The sequence below is a fragment of the Histoplasma capsulatum genome, genomic scaffold, assembly GCF_000149585.1.
Source record: "Histoplasma capsulatum NAm1 scaffold_1 genomic scaffold, whole genome shotgun sequence".
Lineage (NCBI taxonomy): Eukaryota > Fungi > Ascomycota > Eurotiomycetes > Onygenales > Ajellomycetaceae > Histoplasma > Histoplasma mississippiense.
In genome coordinates, this window is record NW_001813982.1 from 3726900 (window position 1) to 3742476 (window position 15577).

Here is a 15577-nt window from a genome sequence, read left to right on the forward strand (position 1 = left end):
TTTGTTTGCGCGGAAACGACGAGCCCGCTTTTGTATTGAATCGAGGATACGGGATGAGAAATGGTCAACGTAGCTCGAATATATAATTGGAGACTCCAGACCATCAGTCGCACTTGTCCACCTCGAGTCGGACCGTAACCATATTTTCCCACAGTCCCTCTTAACACGACGGAGCATATGTTGATGAAGGCGGACACCGGACCTCAGCTGCGAGTTGCCTTGACAGCAGTTTAGTCATGGCTGAGGTTCTTGATCCCCCTTCTGATGCTCAGCATGTTCAACGGCGCTCCTCTTCACAGACATCTTCATCTTCCAGAAAAAGTCACAGAAACAAGCCGGCGCGAGCAAAGCCCCTCAAGCGCCTTTCTACCTCCTCTACCAATACGCCAACGGACCTGACGTCGTTTCCTTCTCTTTCTCCTGATGCCTCCCCAGAAGGCTTCCGGGGCGAGCCTGCTCTGAATCATGCGTTGAGTCAAGCGTTATTGGCAGAAGATCATTCTCGTCCAAACGGCGATCGAGGTCGTAAAGCAACACTTGAGGGTTTAACGACGTCATTGCCACATATATCTGGCCGTAATGCTCTGTTTAGTGACTCGGTTACACCTCGGGATGTTCCGGGTTCACTCCATCTGGCTAATGACGACCATATTGAGCGCATCATTGCAAGGACTGGAGCTGTGAAATTGGTCCGGCAGTTTGCCAGGGATCTTGCGCTTCGTGATGCTGAAATCTCATCAATCCGTCTGCGCGCAGACGAGCGAGAGAAGGAACTAAAGAAAATGCTCCGTGAAGCGCAAATATCCAACCAGACAATAGAACACAGGCTCTACGTTCTCGAGAATCCCAATGCTAAGGCGACTGTTGATAATACAGAAACCCTCAGCCCATTAAGTGGGGTGAGAAGGGTATCTCCCACCATTGACGATATGATGAGCCAAGCTATGAGTGATGATGTAGGAGCTCAGGTGCTAGACTCACCGCCCGAAGATGACACCAAGGGGTATGGCGATTTCTGCGACACAATCCGCCCCAATCGAAAAGATAGCGGTCCTCAACCTAGAAGCTCTAGTGCGGGGTCCATATCTCAGAAAAAGTCGTCTACTGCTTTACTTCGTGCCTGGCAGGGGTATGTCTGGGGAGGTGCTACTGTTAGTCGGAAGACCAGTAAAACTAGTAGTATGATGAGTGACTTGGACGAGCAGGATGGTTTGGACGATTTCACACATATGCAGATCCAACCTGGGAATCGTCGGAAACGTTTAGATGAGCAACTTTTTCAATCCCTGGAGGAAATTTCACCCGCATTCGGCCCTAATGGCAAAGGCTCGACAAACCCGAATAATGGAGATACCGCGAGTGTTAATTCTCGTTGTTCTTCAAAATCGTTCGCGTCATGGACCGTAAAATTGTTTGCTGGAAATCCTCACCCTGGAAAAGAAGGTGCTGAATCTGCAAGTGTCAGAAGTCGCCCCTCTTCAACTGCTCCAAGTTCCAAGGCTAGGCAGTCCTCAGCCTCCGAGTCATCAAAACCTAGCGGCTCTGCAGTTGCAGCCCTAAAACGCTTAAATAGCTCGGCCGCTGGACAAACGGGGTCCACAAAGGCATCTAGTGTTCGAGGTTCTAGGACCAACCTATCCGTTGTGCGCCGGGATGGCTTTTCCGGTCCCAGAGAAATTGCTACACCTGAGTCCAAAACGTCGGATGGGAATCCGACTGCACTGGGCCCCGTGGAGATGGATCCTATATTACCTATGGAATCACGCCCACCAACACTCACGCACATATATAAAAATTACCAGCCAGGGGAGTTTCTCACTGACCGGTTTGGTTTCATTTATGACCAAAAGAGGAAGAAGCGGCAGAAGGGATCAGAATCTCCCCAACCAATGATTCGTCGGGGATAAGCACCACGGAAATAATTAGTAGCTCACGGAGCGATCTGGATCTGAACATAGGTCTTCGCGCCGGCGGCACAGAGTCCTCCTTAGATTCAACGACAGTTGAGGATGCTGAAAATTCAAACATTCCCACCCGACGATGGCAAGATTATTTAAAAATTTCTACAAAGCCAACTGAACTTCTCTCACACACTCCGGAAGCAGGTACTATTGTTTCTGTGTCCAATGCTGCTGAACAGAAACCACGCTCGTCTTCTGTTGCTGTCCAAAAAGGAGGATCAATATCTGTCGTCAATGCCACGCCGCACGCCGCCGCACTTATGTCGCAGGTCGTGTCCAGCAATGCAGAGTTTTCGGGGGCAGGGAATGAGACGTCCGCTATGCTAGTACCAGTCTCGGAACAGGAGCCCGTTAAGCTACTATTGGAACGGCTCACCGAGCTTCACGATTCCCTGCAACGGGACCGTACAGTAAAGTGGAATGAATTTTTGAGGAAAGTTCGTGCGGAACGCCGAAAAGAAGGCGAATCCTCCGATCGACCTAGCGTATCCCTTGCCATGCCTGAAGTGTCACTTGCAGACGGAGAGATCGTAGGTATTACAGGTCTTGGTACTAAGGGTAAAGTCGGACGTGCCAAATGGCGCGAGTTTAGAAACCTCGTCATTGGAGGCATTCCTGTCGCGTACCGAGCGAAAATCTGGTCTGAATGCAGTGGCGCCTCCGCAATGCGGGTTCCCGGGTATTATGATGACCTTGTGAAGGGCAATACTAATCTAGATACTGATCCATCTGTCGTTTCCCAGATAGAAATGGATATTCACCGAACCCTGACTGATAACGTTTTCTTCCGCAAGGGTCCTGGGGTCGAGAAACTTTACGAAGTCCTCTTGGCTTATTCTCGCCGCAACCCCGATGTCGGGTATTGTCAGGGTATGAATCTTATCGCCGGATCTCTACTTTTGATCATGCCCACTGCCGAGGATGCTTTTTGGATTCTTGTATCGCTCATTGAAAATATCCTTCCCGCCCACTACTACGACCATGGCCTTCTAGCGTCGCGTGCTGATCAGCAAATTCTCCGACAATATGTAGCGGAGATCCTACCTAAATTATCTGCACATCTTGACGAACTAGGCATTGAACTTGAAGCTTTGACCTTCCAATGGTTTTTATCTGCATTCACCGACTGTCTGTCGGCAGAAGCCTTGTACCGGGTGTGGGATGTCGTCTTCTGTCTCAATAACCCCGCCGCATCCGCTACAACGGCAGCGTTGACCTTCCAGACCCAGTCCCACGTTCAAGCTCGCACAGACAGCGCTCAGGGAGGCACTGTTTCGACGACCAACTTGATTTCTAACCCTACCAATTCTCTGGTCGGATCTGCTGCAAATTCGGATGGTGACCGATTAGCCAACTACAGCGGTGGTGGCGGCGCTTTCTTTTTCCAGGTTGCTATGGCCCTCCTCAAACTCAATGAACCGCAGCTTCTCACAACATGCTCGACGCCGGCGGAGGTGTATACTTACATCAATCATCAGATGACAAACCACGCAATCAGCATCGATGGACTCATCCAGGCCAGCGAGGCTCTGAGGAACGTGATTAAGAGTGAAGACGTGTGTGCGAGGCGCTCTGCTGCGTTGAGAGACATGAGGGCGGATATAATGGGTGGTGGGTATGCGGGGAGCATGAAAACAGAGAGCGACTCGATTGGAGGCACTGACGCACAGAAGCTCAAACAGCAACAAATTCCTGCATAACAGATTTCTGCATAGACGTTCATTGTGATTGCATTTCCTTTCTCGCATTCTAGATTTGTATTCTCTCTCACTTTTTCCTTTTCATTTGCTGGATTTTTTATGACAGATATTTCATTTTAGGGATGTGAGATCACTGGCTTGAGGAAGGTAGAAGTTACAAAGAAAATAGCGCGTTACTTCATCCCAGACAAATGGGAAGGCGGGCCATGGGAAGGCGAGCCATGGCATAGCATATGACAAGAGACAGCTTGCACAACACTTCTTAAGATTTTCCTTTTTATCACTTCTCATACGACTATACAGGGATACTATTCCTTTTTCCTTTTTCTCCCTCAACTTGTCTTTCACTCTACCTGTTTTTGCTTATTCTTCTATCATAGTGCTGAGATACCCACTCCTTTATCGTTATACTCCTCCTGGTTTCCTAATTTTGGAGTTTCAGGCCTGGATCTCGTCCTTGTTTTGTTATTATTCCATCATTTTTATTATTCCAGACTTTTTTTATTCTACTTCTCATATCGCCATATTCCCCGCTTCGCCCGCCACTTTCTGCCATGAAGGCTACTTTGGCATGAACGCCTCGGAAGAAGAAATTGCATGCCAGGAGTAGTTAGATACACAGAGCAATTGAATACGGTGGGACTTCTTTTCTGTATTCTTTTTGGAACACATCTGGAAAGGAAAACACAGCAACAGAATCAGGGGTAATGTTGTTTGTCATGTCCGCTTATTTTTATATCACGGTTGGTTATTGGTACAAGACAATGGAGGTGATATAGGTATGATATCTTCACATCCGTGGTAAATTACTTTCAACCAACCATCGAGTCACTCCGTCATGCCACTCACTACCTAGGTCCTCTCACTTGTCCTCCACCGCCCCGTTGAATTCATCTCATCTCTTGCAACTTTTATCTTAAACCTACAGTTTCGTCCAAATATCCGGTTAACTTACACCTCCAATCTTCCTACCTCAGATATTACACACCTACCGCCATTTTCGAGCTCACACTCGAGAAATATAAACTCCATATCCGCGCGATCACATTACCATGGCCTTCCTCAATCTCCCGTCAGAGTTAATCCTAAACGTCGCAGACGAGATCCTAAATAACCAAGACCTCAGCAGCCTCTCTCAAACTTGTCGAGACCTCCACTCCCTTCTCAACAATTACCTCTACCGTCGCGACGCACAATCAGGCAATCCACAAGCTCTCTTCTGGGCAGCCTACAGGGGCCACGTCTCTACCGCCCGCAAAGCGCTTTCGCACGGCGCGAACATACACGCAAGGGACACCTCCACCACCTCATTCCCAAACCACTTCCCAAGCCAATCGCTCTCCCGACGATGGGACTCGTGCCCAACAACCCTCCACTTCACTCCTCTTCAAATCGCAACTTGCTACCTGCGCGAGAGCATGGTTCGCTATCTCATTCGACACGGCGCAGACGCCCATGGACCCTTCCCCGCCCACCACGACGGCTACCCGTTACATGTCGTGAGCAGCAACGGCCCCACCGGGCTCGTAAAATTGCTCCTAGAGAAAGGTGCCGAAGTCGACGTGCGCAATTCGAAAGGGTGGACGCCGTTGTATTGCGCTGTGAGGCGGCTTCTTTCTACCCTCACACCGGACAAGGAGATTGCGACGCGCATACGGCTGTTGTTGGATTACGGTGCTGATCCGGACGCTGCAAGCAAGGCTGGGAAGTCGTCTAGGTTGTTGGCGAAGAAGTGTCGGGATCCGTATGTTCGGATGATGCTGTTGGGGGGGAAAGCGACGAGGGTTAGCTTGTATGAAGCGAATTTGGAGGGAGCGGAGGGAGCAATTGAAGAAAAGGGCAAATTGGATTGCGAGGTGACCAGTAAATTGGATAATGATAATGACTTGCTAGGTCAGTGGTGCCATCGCCCGTGACGGAGCCCAAACCGAAAAGGCCTCGCAAAAGGTCTCAGAGGCAGAAGCAGAAGAGGAGACAAAAGACGCAGCTGGGAGGGGGGCATGGGAATATTGAAGGTAAAGATGCAGCTAAAGGAGTAAATATTGGGATCCAGGTTTCGATGACACCGGTACAAGTGGTCAAACTTGATGGCATTACCGCGGATGCTACCGCTCAAAGGCAACAGGCTTGGATCAAAATGCGTGCCGAAATTCCTCGACGTGAATTGGGGCCAACAATGCGCGAAGAATTATCTCAACCTTTTAGCTGCTTGCATTCACATATTAGATTATTTAGGATAAAGAGAAAGATTGAATGTGGATCGTGCAGCAACGCAAGCAAGCAATCCTTTCAATGCCCTGATTGTGAGGTTGTGTTGTGCTCCAACTGTGTTGAATGAAAAAATTCTACGGGGTTTTTGAAAAACTTATTCCGTTTTTTTTAAAATTCCTTTCTTTCGTCTTGCTTTTAGTTATTTTTTGAAAACCAAAAGTTTTCATCATTATTGGGTTTTAATCGTTGGGTTCACTATTTACCTCATTATTTCCGACGATGTGTATCCTATTGGATCCGGATTTTAGATATTTTTTACCATAGAATTTACGGGTTGCTATAAAAAACAATCTATTTTTTCTATTTCGTCCATGTATCCTAGTGAACTCTTATATATATCTCTGGAGGAATTCTAGGAGAATTTGTTTCTGAGCTGATCTGGCGTGATCCCAAGGGAAAGCAGTTATATACATTTTAACGATGTTGTATGCTTAGTTAATCATCCAAGTCGTGGATAGACGGCAAAATAATGAGAAATAGTGTGGAATAGGGCAAACATGAACGTGGTGATTGATCCTAGTATCGTCAACAGCTAGTAGTATATATCACCATCCCGGTAACATGCTCGCATTTGAAGTGCGTTGCAAATTCTTCAATCTCAATTCTAGGCTCACATTCTCATCCTCCATTCTATGCAGCTCCCGATGCAGTGTCTCATTCTCTGACCGAAGTTGCTGCAATCTCTGCGCCGTTTTTTCACGGAACATCCCATGCTCCTCAAGGAGTACCTCCATCCTATTCCAACCCATACCGGTTGACGCCACAGACGAGCGCCGCACTTCAGCCAGTTCTTCCTCCTTTTGCCGTAGTTTGCTTTCCAGCTCATCAACTGCAGTACGCCATGCTTTGTCCGTCGTTGCGCGGAATGCGGTATTCTGAGTTGCAGCGACGAGTTGGCCCATGAGATCTTCGTTCGCTTTTTCAAGCTCGAGCGTCCGCTGCTCCAGGGCTGCGTTCTTCGCAGCTTGGAATAGATCTGACGTATCTCGTCGCTCAAACGAGATGCTGCTCTTGGGTCGTCGGGGGGGTGTTAGTTGTCCTTGTCCACCGGCTCTTTCTAATCTCTCTATCTTACGTATTGCCTCACAGAGTTTACCACGCAGCACAATGACGTTATGTAAATCATCGTCGCGCAGCTTTCGGAGTGCCGCATGCTCGCGGCGTTCTTCTGCTAGTAAGACACGGACTTTCCTGAGGTTCGCGACGTCGTCGTCTCGAATTGCGAAAATAGCTTCATGTCGTTTAGCTGTTGCGGCTTTCTCTGCCTCCAGGATTTTGACCCTTTCCCCTAAGGCTTCATATTCTTCCTGTGAAACGGATATGGTTGGGTTCCCTTGCTCAATAAAGATAATTTTGGACATTAGGGATGAAAGTTGTTTTTCTAGGGGCCCAGGAATTCGAGGAGGCAGCTCTTCATCCTCAGGAGCGGTGGAATCACTGTCCCCTTCTGATCTATGATCTCGTGGAGTGGGTGTTTTCTGGGGAAATTCAACCTCATCCGGCTCTCCCGCTGATTGCTTCGGATCTTCAGAGAGAGTCTGTTTGAGAGGCTTTGGGTGATATTGCGTGCTTTGCACAATTAGATTCCGCGGTTCCTGTAATTCCGCTGCTTGTATGCTCGCACTTTCGAGCTTCAGTGACAAACGGTCCTGCCGTTGCCATAACCCAACCTGTGTTTCTTCATTTCCAATCGTCTCACTACTACGATCAGAATCATAGCCTCCCGAACCACGAGAGTCTACCGACATCGACCGAGCGGATAGCGACCGCACAGAGGGTGTTCTGGCAATGTTCGTATTCCACATCGATTGTTATGGGAGGTATAAGCAGATTTGAATGAAGAGCGCAGCAAGAAGTGAAAAGAAGTCTAGTAGTAGAAGTCTCTAGAAGTCAAAATGCTATCCAGAATCGGTAAAAAGTTGGGGATACCCAAGTAGAAGTAGCTGTCAGCTGTGTGTCCTCTGAGCCCTCCAACAAATTGCCGAAACAAGTTGATACGAAGAGAAAGAAGCACTGTAACATTATTCTGGAGTCTATGATACAGTTGTCGTCCAACTAGGGTAAACAGCATGGGCGGGCAATCCCTTATCAATTTCCTCGCTTCGTCTCAGGCTGACGGGAGGGAAAGTGGTGTGTCGAGTTTCCAGGAGGTTGAGACATTGGCGGTGTCATCTCATCTGGTTTGTATGTAGCGAACGCTCGAGCAACGAACGAGCGGGTTTTTGATACCTGAAAGCTGCAGGTGGTTTGCTATGTTGTAAGAGCATACGGTTTAATCCAAAATAAATGAAACCTAGTTGTGCGTAGATGCATATATTGAATGAGGTTCATTGCCTCTACCAGCCCCCCAACCCACGCTCATGAATTGAAGTTGTCATGGATGTCTCGACCTAGTGTAGAATTAGTCCTATGGGCTTCATGTTGCGTTGCCCTGCGAGGGTCATAAAACAACCTTCGATCTCCCGATATATTATCACTATTTTCGAACTAAAGAGTCAAAAGTCTCGGGTTTTATAGAATGACTTCCGGGTTGCTGTGCATGATGTCATTGTTAAAAGTGACAAACAGCGTCCCAGCCTATTGTTCTTGGGCATATTTCGGCAGAGTTGTTATATTTTAAATTGACATGCTATGAAAGTGATATCTATGAGTCGAGATGTACGAAAAAGAAATAGCAAAATATACAAATTCTATCCCAGATATCAAGTGAGTACAGATAGATAAGGAACGAAAAATACTACTAGGAACAGGCTGCAAGAATGCATAGTTCTCAAAAGGGTGAAGCCTAGGAGCGATGGGTATATATAAACGAACTCCATATACAGAAACATAATGATACAAATAGAAGATGGGCAAACCAGCACATATTAGGGTACATTCAGGATCCAATGTATGTTACACACTCACTATTTATTCACTTTGAATTTCTTCTTAATATCCTCTTCAGTAAATCGACGTGTTTTGGTCTTAAGCATTGTAGCGATCTCGTCCCGCGTCATATGGACTTGATCACCGATGGGAACGAGGCATTTTGCCAAGTGCACATAGTCCTTCTGCATCAGCTTGACTGTTAACATGATATAATCAATGTTATGGAATACCAGCGCAAACTCCTCAGAGTAACGCTTTTTCTGCTTGAGGAATGCAACGGGGTGTTCCCGCCAGTGCCTCAGAGGGTTGAGGTGGTGAGATGTGTGATAGCCATCATTGAAACAGAAACGGTTGCTCTATGCGTATATAGACTTTAGCATAAACTTGGGTGAAAACAGAATGGAAAGTACTTACGGCAACATCTATTAGAGTGATACTTGAGCGAAAGTCGGAATCTGGGTCCATTTCATCCACAAAGGCATGTTGGCCCCAGTTGCCGACCATCAATCCCACTCGTAATTGCAAGAGTGGGAGCGCAAATACGAACAGTGTAGCTTTCCAATTAACTTTGAGAAGGAGGAAAATAGTAAGGTAATTTGAAATTTCCCAAAATGCAGCTTTTATAGCTAATCGTGTCTTTGACGTGCGGAGAAAGTACAATGGTAGCTCCAGCCAGATAAAGAACATGAATCTACCAACGTAGCGTAGGAAATCACCGAGGTCGTCCCGCTGATATCGAATGGTGGAAGAGAGGTCGCTAGGGCCGTTGCCTTCGACATGGTGATGTTTGACGTGATGATAATAGTACGAGTTCCAAGTGTGGCCCATCAACGGATTTGTGATGTAGGGAAACAACGTATCAAGCCACGAGTACTTCCGAGCAAGAATTCCTCCCATGTGAATGTGTTGGTGCATCATGAGAGTATATGTTCCCACGTAATAGGATTGCATGATCCAGTGAAAAACTCCATGGACCCAATTGAAGTGGTAAAACAGAAAAATGGCGCTTGGAACGGATGTAGCAAAGTACAGGAGGAGATGCGTTAGCATTACCACATCTGTTTCGACACGGACAATCCTCCGGCCAACGTTGACATACGGCCGCAATATATATTCATTAATAAGGTGGGGGAGCTTGATATCTTTGAAATCCCACCCAACAAAGATAGTTGGTTCGAAATCTTTGTGCTGAGGATTGTTGAATGCAGACAACGTTTCAACTGTGGCATTGCTGGCTTCGAGACAGCTGGATTCAGCGGGTCCAATTTCTTTAAAATCCTATTAGAACAGTATGAGATACACTCCAGCTAAAGATTCTTACTGTTGGACCTCCGTCTCGTTTCACATTCATCGATGCCGGGCGTATCCGTCCCGCTTGGTCCACTTCCCAGAGATGCCACAGCTTGGCTCCTTAGCATGGAAGCATCGCCAAACAATTCCTGGAGGACTATTAGATCTGACCGTGTTAAGTTAGGATCTATAGTATCCATGATTGAAAGAGAGGATAGTAAGAAAAATCGACTCGCAAAAAAAAAAAAAAAAAAGGGATATACACGCAGAGGAGCTCATCCAGACGACAAAAAAAAAAAAAAAAGGAAAAGAAAAGACAACGGGCCGGATAAGGCTATTTTTGCACGCCGGTAGACTAGTCCTGGCCATAAATTGTTGGGGAATTAGATTGGTTCGTCCCCTCTGCCCTCGGCATTCAAGTGATTTGCTTCATAAGAAAATAGAGGGCTTGATCAAGCATTTTCCCTTCTCTTTTCCCCTTTCGGCGCAGCATTTCAATAGCCCCCGGCTGCCGGGAAGGCTAGTGGCAGGCCCTTGAGCACAATGGTTGAATATTAGGCGGCAAAACAAGTTCGTGCTGCGAGCTTTTGCCCAGGCCTTTTGGCACTTTGACAGGACGTCAGTGGCCCCCAGGAATGACATTCTCTTGCTTGGTTGTTATTTGTTTGTGCACTGCTGGGCTGGCTGTCAAAGTTTGTATTGGAGGATGGGAAATAAGTCTTGCACAGGCTAGAAACTTATAAGCGTGTTATAAGGTGGCTAGCCCCCATTTTTTGGCTGTCAAGTTTAGGCACCAAGGCCTCATAACTTCTGCGATGAGCACTGGATATATTTTTGAGTTCTGTATTGAGATTTCCATTTATATTTCTAGTGCGTGCAAGGACCTGTTCCCGCGACCTCCGTACAGATCTGTATCGTGGCTCACTCTTCTCTCATCCGGGTCTTTTTCAAAAGATGCAAAAAGGCACTTTGGTCAACCTGAAGGTAGCGAAAATTAAAATTGAGCACTCCGTAGCTTCGAAATCTTCGTGCCAGAATACAAAACATGGGATCTACATTACCGTGGGCCTTCAGATTATATCCTAAGAATTGGGACTTGTTTTGTTGTGCCTATGAATGGAAAATTTGCAAATTGTTGCTAAAGGAATGGTAGTGGAGTACACTAGCGGAGTCCGTATGTAGATTCACGGTTGGAATTGACATAGCGATGTACATAATTGGTCTGATTTTGACAATAGATCTTACAAAGTGTACTGGGTTTCCTGAGGCGAATATTCATCATGGGTATAAGAACGCTTGCTTTCGAATAAAAAACATCCAAAACATATATTAGGTATCCCCGAAAATCTACTGAAATACGTATACCATTCCCCCGCGATCGACGCTGATAGCCATCCCATACGGAACTTCCAAGAGGGCTACATCAAGAATGGAGTCAAGATGACTTTTCAAAAGTTGTTGCTGTTGTAGGCTGATTACTGTACTTCGGGGAGGACGGCTGGAAGCAGTGGGTCCAGCACCCGAAGCCCTGTCCCCACGCTTTTTTGTAGAGCCCTGCCCTTTGCCACCGCCATTAGGAGAAGTTGCAGTCATCGGCACCCACTCAGTGGTGATGGATAATGAAGGGGTAGGGTGTGTTGTGTCGTATCGTGGTTTCTGGGCGATCCCGTCAGGCACTACTCCCAATCCACTAATTATCATTGAAGCATCCGGATGTGTGGTATCCCAGAAGCGAACTTTCCTATCCGATCCACCAGATATTAAGAATCCGCATTTAGATCCTTCCTGGCTATTCTCAGGTACGTCAAGACCAACTGCAATGGCCCGAATGCCACCGTAGTCGCTGCTGCCAGATGAAGAGAAGATGGCCCCATTCCCAGCACTTGGCTCAACGCCAGCAGCCGACGTAGGATTGCCAGCAAATCGCCCGAGCATACCTTCGGGGCGATCTTCATCAACACGCCAAGGTTCATAGTTCTTCCAGCTAGTATCTGCTGCCAGATGGATATTTTTCGGTATGCTGGAGTTGGGAACGTCGTCAGCTGCATTAGCCTTATTGGCGGGTGCCGACGATGTCCGGTAAACCTCTCTGCATTGAACCTTATCAATATCCCATACCATAATTTCAGAATCGTTGTTGCTGCCTCCCACTACGCATACCCACCTCCCTCGTCCTTTAAGCGGGTGTATAAGTAACCTATGAATAGGGGTTCCAGCGGGAAGGCCCCATGATTTCACTCGTAAGCGAAACCGAAGATCCCAGAGGTCAAGGATACCATGCGATGTACCGAGAAGGAGCCAGTTATGCTTCCTGTCCAAACAGAATGTCGTGGGCGTTCCATGATGGATTGCATTTTCCAGGGTGTACAACAAGGTCATCGTTTTTAGATCTAGTGCGTAAATTCGACACTTGGTTGTGGCAATAAGAAGGATTGAATGGGCCTCAGATCGATAATGTTCCATCCAAACGGCGTATTCGCCAACAATATTTGAAAGGTAAGAGAGGTTATATTCGCGGACGACTTGCGGTTTGCCGTAGCGAACAGCATCATTGATATTACGATAATCGATCCTAACGGCATGAATACTCCCATCCGTAGCTGCGGAGACAAAGGTATGAGTGTTTTCAATGAAGGTAACGCATTTTACTTTCGCACCACTGTTGTGACGGTGGGTTTGTCGGGAACGTGGAGTTACATTTTTTTCCAGTCTTGTGGTATCCCATATTTTCAGCGTGCCATCGTCTGACGCTGTGACGAAAAATGTGTGATCTGGAGCAACGACAACGCGGTTGATGGATCCGCTATGCTCACCGAACACTGCAACCAGATTTCCTTGGGGCCTCCAAGGCTTGTCTGGCGACTGGAAACTGGCCTTCTTGATAGGATGATGAGCGCTGACTGGAGAAACTGTCGGTCCAAAATCATATAAGTCTATAGGGTAATTCTCAGCAAATACTGCGTCTAGAAGCTTTAGTATTGTCGGGTCGTTGCCGCGATATGTGTGGTTTGTGCGATTTTGTTGCGGTACTTTTGCTGGAAGGTTCGAGTGATGCGCCATCGAAAGCGGTGACGGCAAGTGTTGTTCTCTTTGGAAGGGAGCGTCTACTTTTCCGAATGCGTTTGTTGACGTGGTGGAAGTTTCGGCATACGCTTTTGCGGTTTCATTACGGTTGAGAAGGTTTATAGCCGAAGGCCGGCGATAGACTTCACCGCCTGGGAGGGTTACCGAAAGGTTGTCAGGATCGATGCGCTTCAATGAACGATCGCGTGCCGATGGAGGTTCTGATCGGTGTCGATGAGTGACATCCCTGTGCTCCACATCTGATGGGGATCTTGAAGAATCCTGTGATCCAACTGGAGGGGTCGGTGACAACGATTCAGGCGAAACTGGGTCTCGGATATTTAGTTGCACCCTAAGAGAATTTCCACTTTCCATCCGCCCACTGCCCCTTGGTATGAGATTTTTACGGCGCGATCCAGGAACGGAATCAATTGTTGTTGAAGCGTCAAGAAGTGCATCAGCAATTGTATGAACTTTTCTTTCGCCAGCTGGTGCTTTCGATTTGTCAGGCGACGACCGTCGTTGTGGCAAGCCTTGATGTTTTTCAAAAAAAACCGTTTGCAGAGTAACACCGTGCTGACTTAAGGATATAATGTGGGACAAGCCGGGATATGAGCTGGTATCTCCTTCCTTTGCTCGTCTTGTGGCAACTCGCCATATGTATTCCTTGAGAGCTAATAATTTGAATTCGTCCTCCTGGGTCATACCAATATTTCTTAAGCGAGAAAGCCATTGTTCATCTTCGTCATTTTTTGTGATCGCGCTCGATGAGCCCAATGCTGCCACGCTGCCCTATCTTTCCAGCACTTGACGTACGTGGGCTACCTAGATCAAACGTCCCGTCTCGAGTACCGGCCTTCCAAAAGACACCTTTCTCTGATTTAGTTACCCATATCAATAACATATCGTATACGCTCTTGGAGAGTGGCTTTTTCAGTGCGTCCAACAGCTGAGCTTCAGAGATGTTTGTTGTGTTATTTTTGAGAAAGGGACGAACAAGAGGTGTTATAATGGAGTACGTATCGGCCGGAGAAAGGAATGTTGTTGAAGTGACAACAAAATGGACAGCCGCTTCGCGTATCCATATGCTAGGGTGGATAAAAAATCGTACTGCAATATGTAGGAGGTCCCACGTCGTTGATCGCTGAAATAGCCCCAGTTTGGCCATACGAGCAAGAGAGCGAAGAACTCTCTCCACGACGAACTCTTCTGGATCAGTCATAGATTGGACCATGAGAGGTAAGATAAACTCTTCCAAACTTGTGCTTCCTACATAAGTTGCGACTCCAACCACTGCCTCAAAAAAAGCACACTTGAGTATCCAATCTTTATCATTTAAATACGTATTCAGGTGACTGAGAATCACCTCATTTGCCTTCGGATTGCCGAAGAAAACACAAAGACTGGAGACTGATCCGAGGAAGGCACGACGAACAGAAACATCATTGTCTGTAAGTAGAGCTTTCGTATGAGTTTCGAAGAATTCTAAGAGATCAATTCGAGCAACATCATAGAGATTATGATAAGATACATCTTCGGTCCAACCTTTTTCTGTGCTTTCAGGAACAAGCGACCCAAGGCGTATATCTGAGCGCAAAGCCTGAATCATATCTAGCACCCGAAGGGAAGTTTGTGCAAGTGAAGCGATGCAGGATGCATATGCCGCCCTAACAATCGGGCTAGGATTTGAATTGGGACCAGGTATAAAGGGCTGTAAGCGGGGAAAGATATACTCCGGGAAGATGTAAGCATTAACTGGAGAAACTACCCGGACCATCGCTAGAAGTTGGGTCAGCGTCCGAATAGCAGCCACTTTGACCAAATCTGAGCGATCCGTAAGTAAAAACATCACAAAAGGCAAAATCCTGTCGAGCTTCGCTTCGTCAGGAACCCGTTCAGCGAAAGCTAACAGGATATCACAGGCTTTCACTCTAGCGGAGGCCTTGGCAGTATTTCGGAGACTTGAAACAACAAGTGTGAGAAATATCAGTGTTCCATCGTTCGAATCTGACTGAGGCGTTAGAGGTTGATTGCCATGGTTTGGCAAATCAAGTTGATGGGGGAAAATAGGATAGTTAAGTGTTGGAAGAGTAAGATTTGATCCATCAATAGTAGGTTTGACATCAACGCCAAGAAAATAAGATATCTTGTCAAAATCCAAAAAGGTTTTGTTAATTCGTTCATCAGCTTCTCGCAGATCACCGGGACTAAGCTCAAGCCGGGCACGACCAGACGAAGGGTCAGTAATGAGTCCCATGTATTGGTGAAGAAAACTGTAAAAATATTCGGGAAATGCCTTGTGGCGCCAGATATTGAGGCATTCCTCCGCTGAGTACCTGGATTCGGGGTCGACGCGGATCATATGAACAATCAGATCCCTTATATCTGGATCTTCAATCTTTTGACAGGTGGCTATGTTCC

General features: G+C 47.0%; 5 protein-coding genes across 5 annotated transcripts in view; 2 read left to right on the forward strand and 3 right to left on the reverse strand.

The window, feature by feature from the left end:
• Nucleotides 1–236: 236 nt before the first annotated feature.
• Nucleotides 237–3661, forward strand: HCAG_01064 (conserved hypothetical protein; the record flags this gene model as incomplete). The annotated part of the gene is made up of 3 exons (XM_001543968.1): nt 237–1151; nt 1236–1643; nt 1853–3661. 3 exons carry the CDS (start codon nt 237–239, stop codon nt 3659–3661), a joined length of 3132 nt encoding a protein of 1043 aa, XP_001544018.1.
• A 1052-nt stretch (nt 3662–4713) lies between these two features.
• Nucleotides 4714–5674, forward strand: HCAG_01065 (predicted protein; the record flags this gene model as incomplete). The annotated part of the gene is made up of 2 exons (XM_001543969.1): nt 4714–5445; nt 5555–5674. The coding sequence occupies 2 exons, from the start codon at nt 4714–4716 to the stop codon at nt 5672–5674; spliced, it is 852 nt and encodes a 283-aa protein (XP_001544019.1).
• A 697-nt stretch (nt 5675–6371) lies between these two features.
• HCAG_01066 (predicted protein) lies at nt 6372–7737 on the reverse strand (the record flags this gene model as incomplete). The annotated part of the gene is made up of 3 exons (XM_001543970.1): nt 6372–6448; nt 6684–6971; nt 7008–7737. 3 exons carry the CDS (start codon nt 7735–7737, stop codon nt 6372–6374), a joined length of 1095 nt encoding a protein of 364 aa, XP_001544020.1.
• Nucleotides 7738–8838: 1101 nt separating this feature from the next.
• Nucleotides 8839–10293, reverse strand: HCAG_01067 (conserved hypothetical protein; the record flags this gene model as incomplete). Its single annotated transcript, XM_001543971.1, has 3 exons — nt 8839–9159; nt 9218–10071; nt 10125–10293. 3 exons carry the CDS (start codon nt 10291–10293, stop codon nt 8839–8841), a joined length of 1344 nt encoding a protein of 447 aa, XP_001544021.1.
• A 1147-nt stretch (nt 10294–11440) lies between these two features.
• Nucleotides 11441–15577, reverse strand: part of HCAG_01068 (hypothetical protein) — a gene marked incomplete at both ends in the record, with an annotated part of 4967 nt that continues 830 nt past the window's right edge. The window contains 2 exons of the mRNA XM_001543972.1: nt 11441–13482; nt 13973–15492. Of these exons, the coding sequence (XP_001544022.1) occupies nt 11441–13482; nt 13973–15492 (3562 nt within the window). The remainder of the gene's footprint in view (nt 13483–13972; nt 15493–15577) is intronic.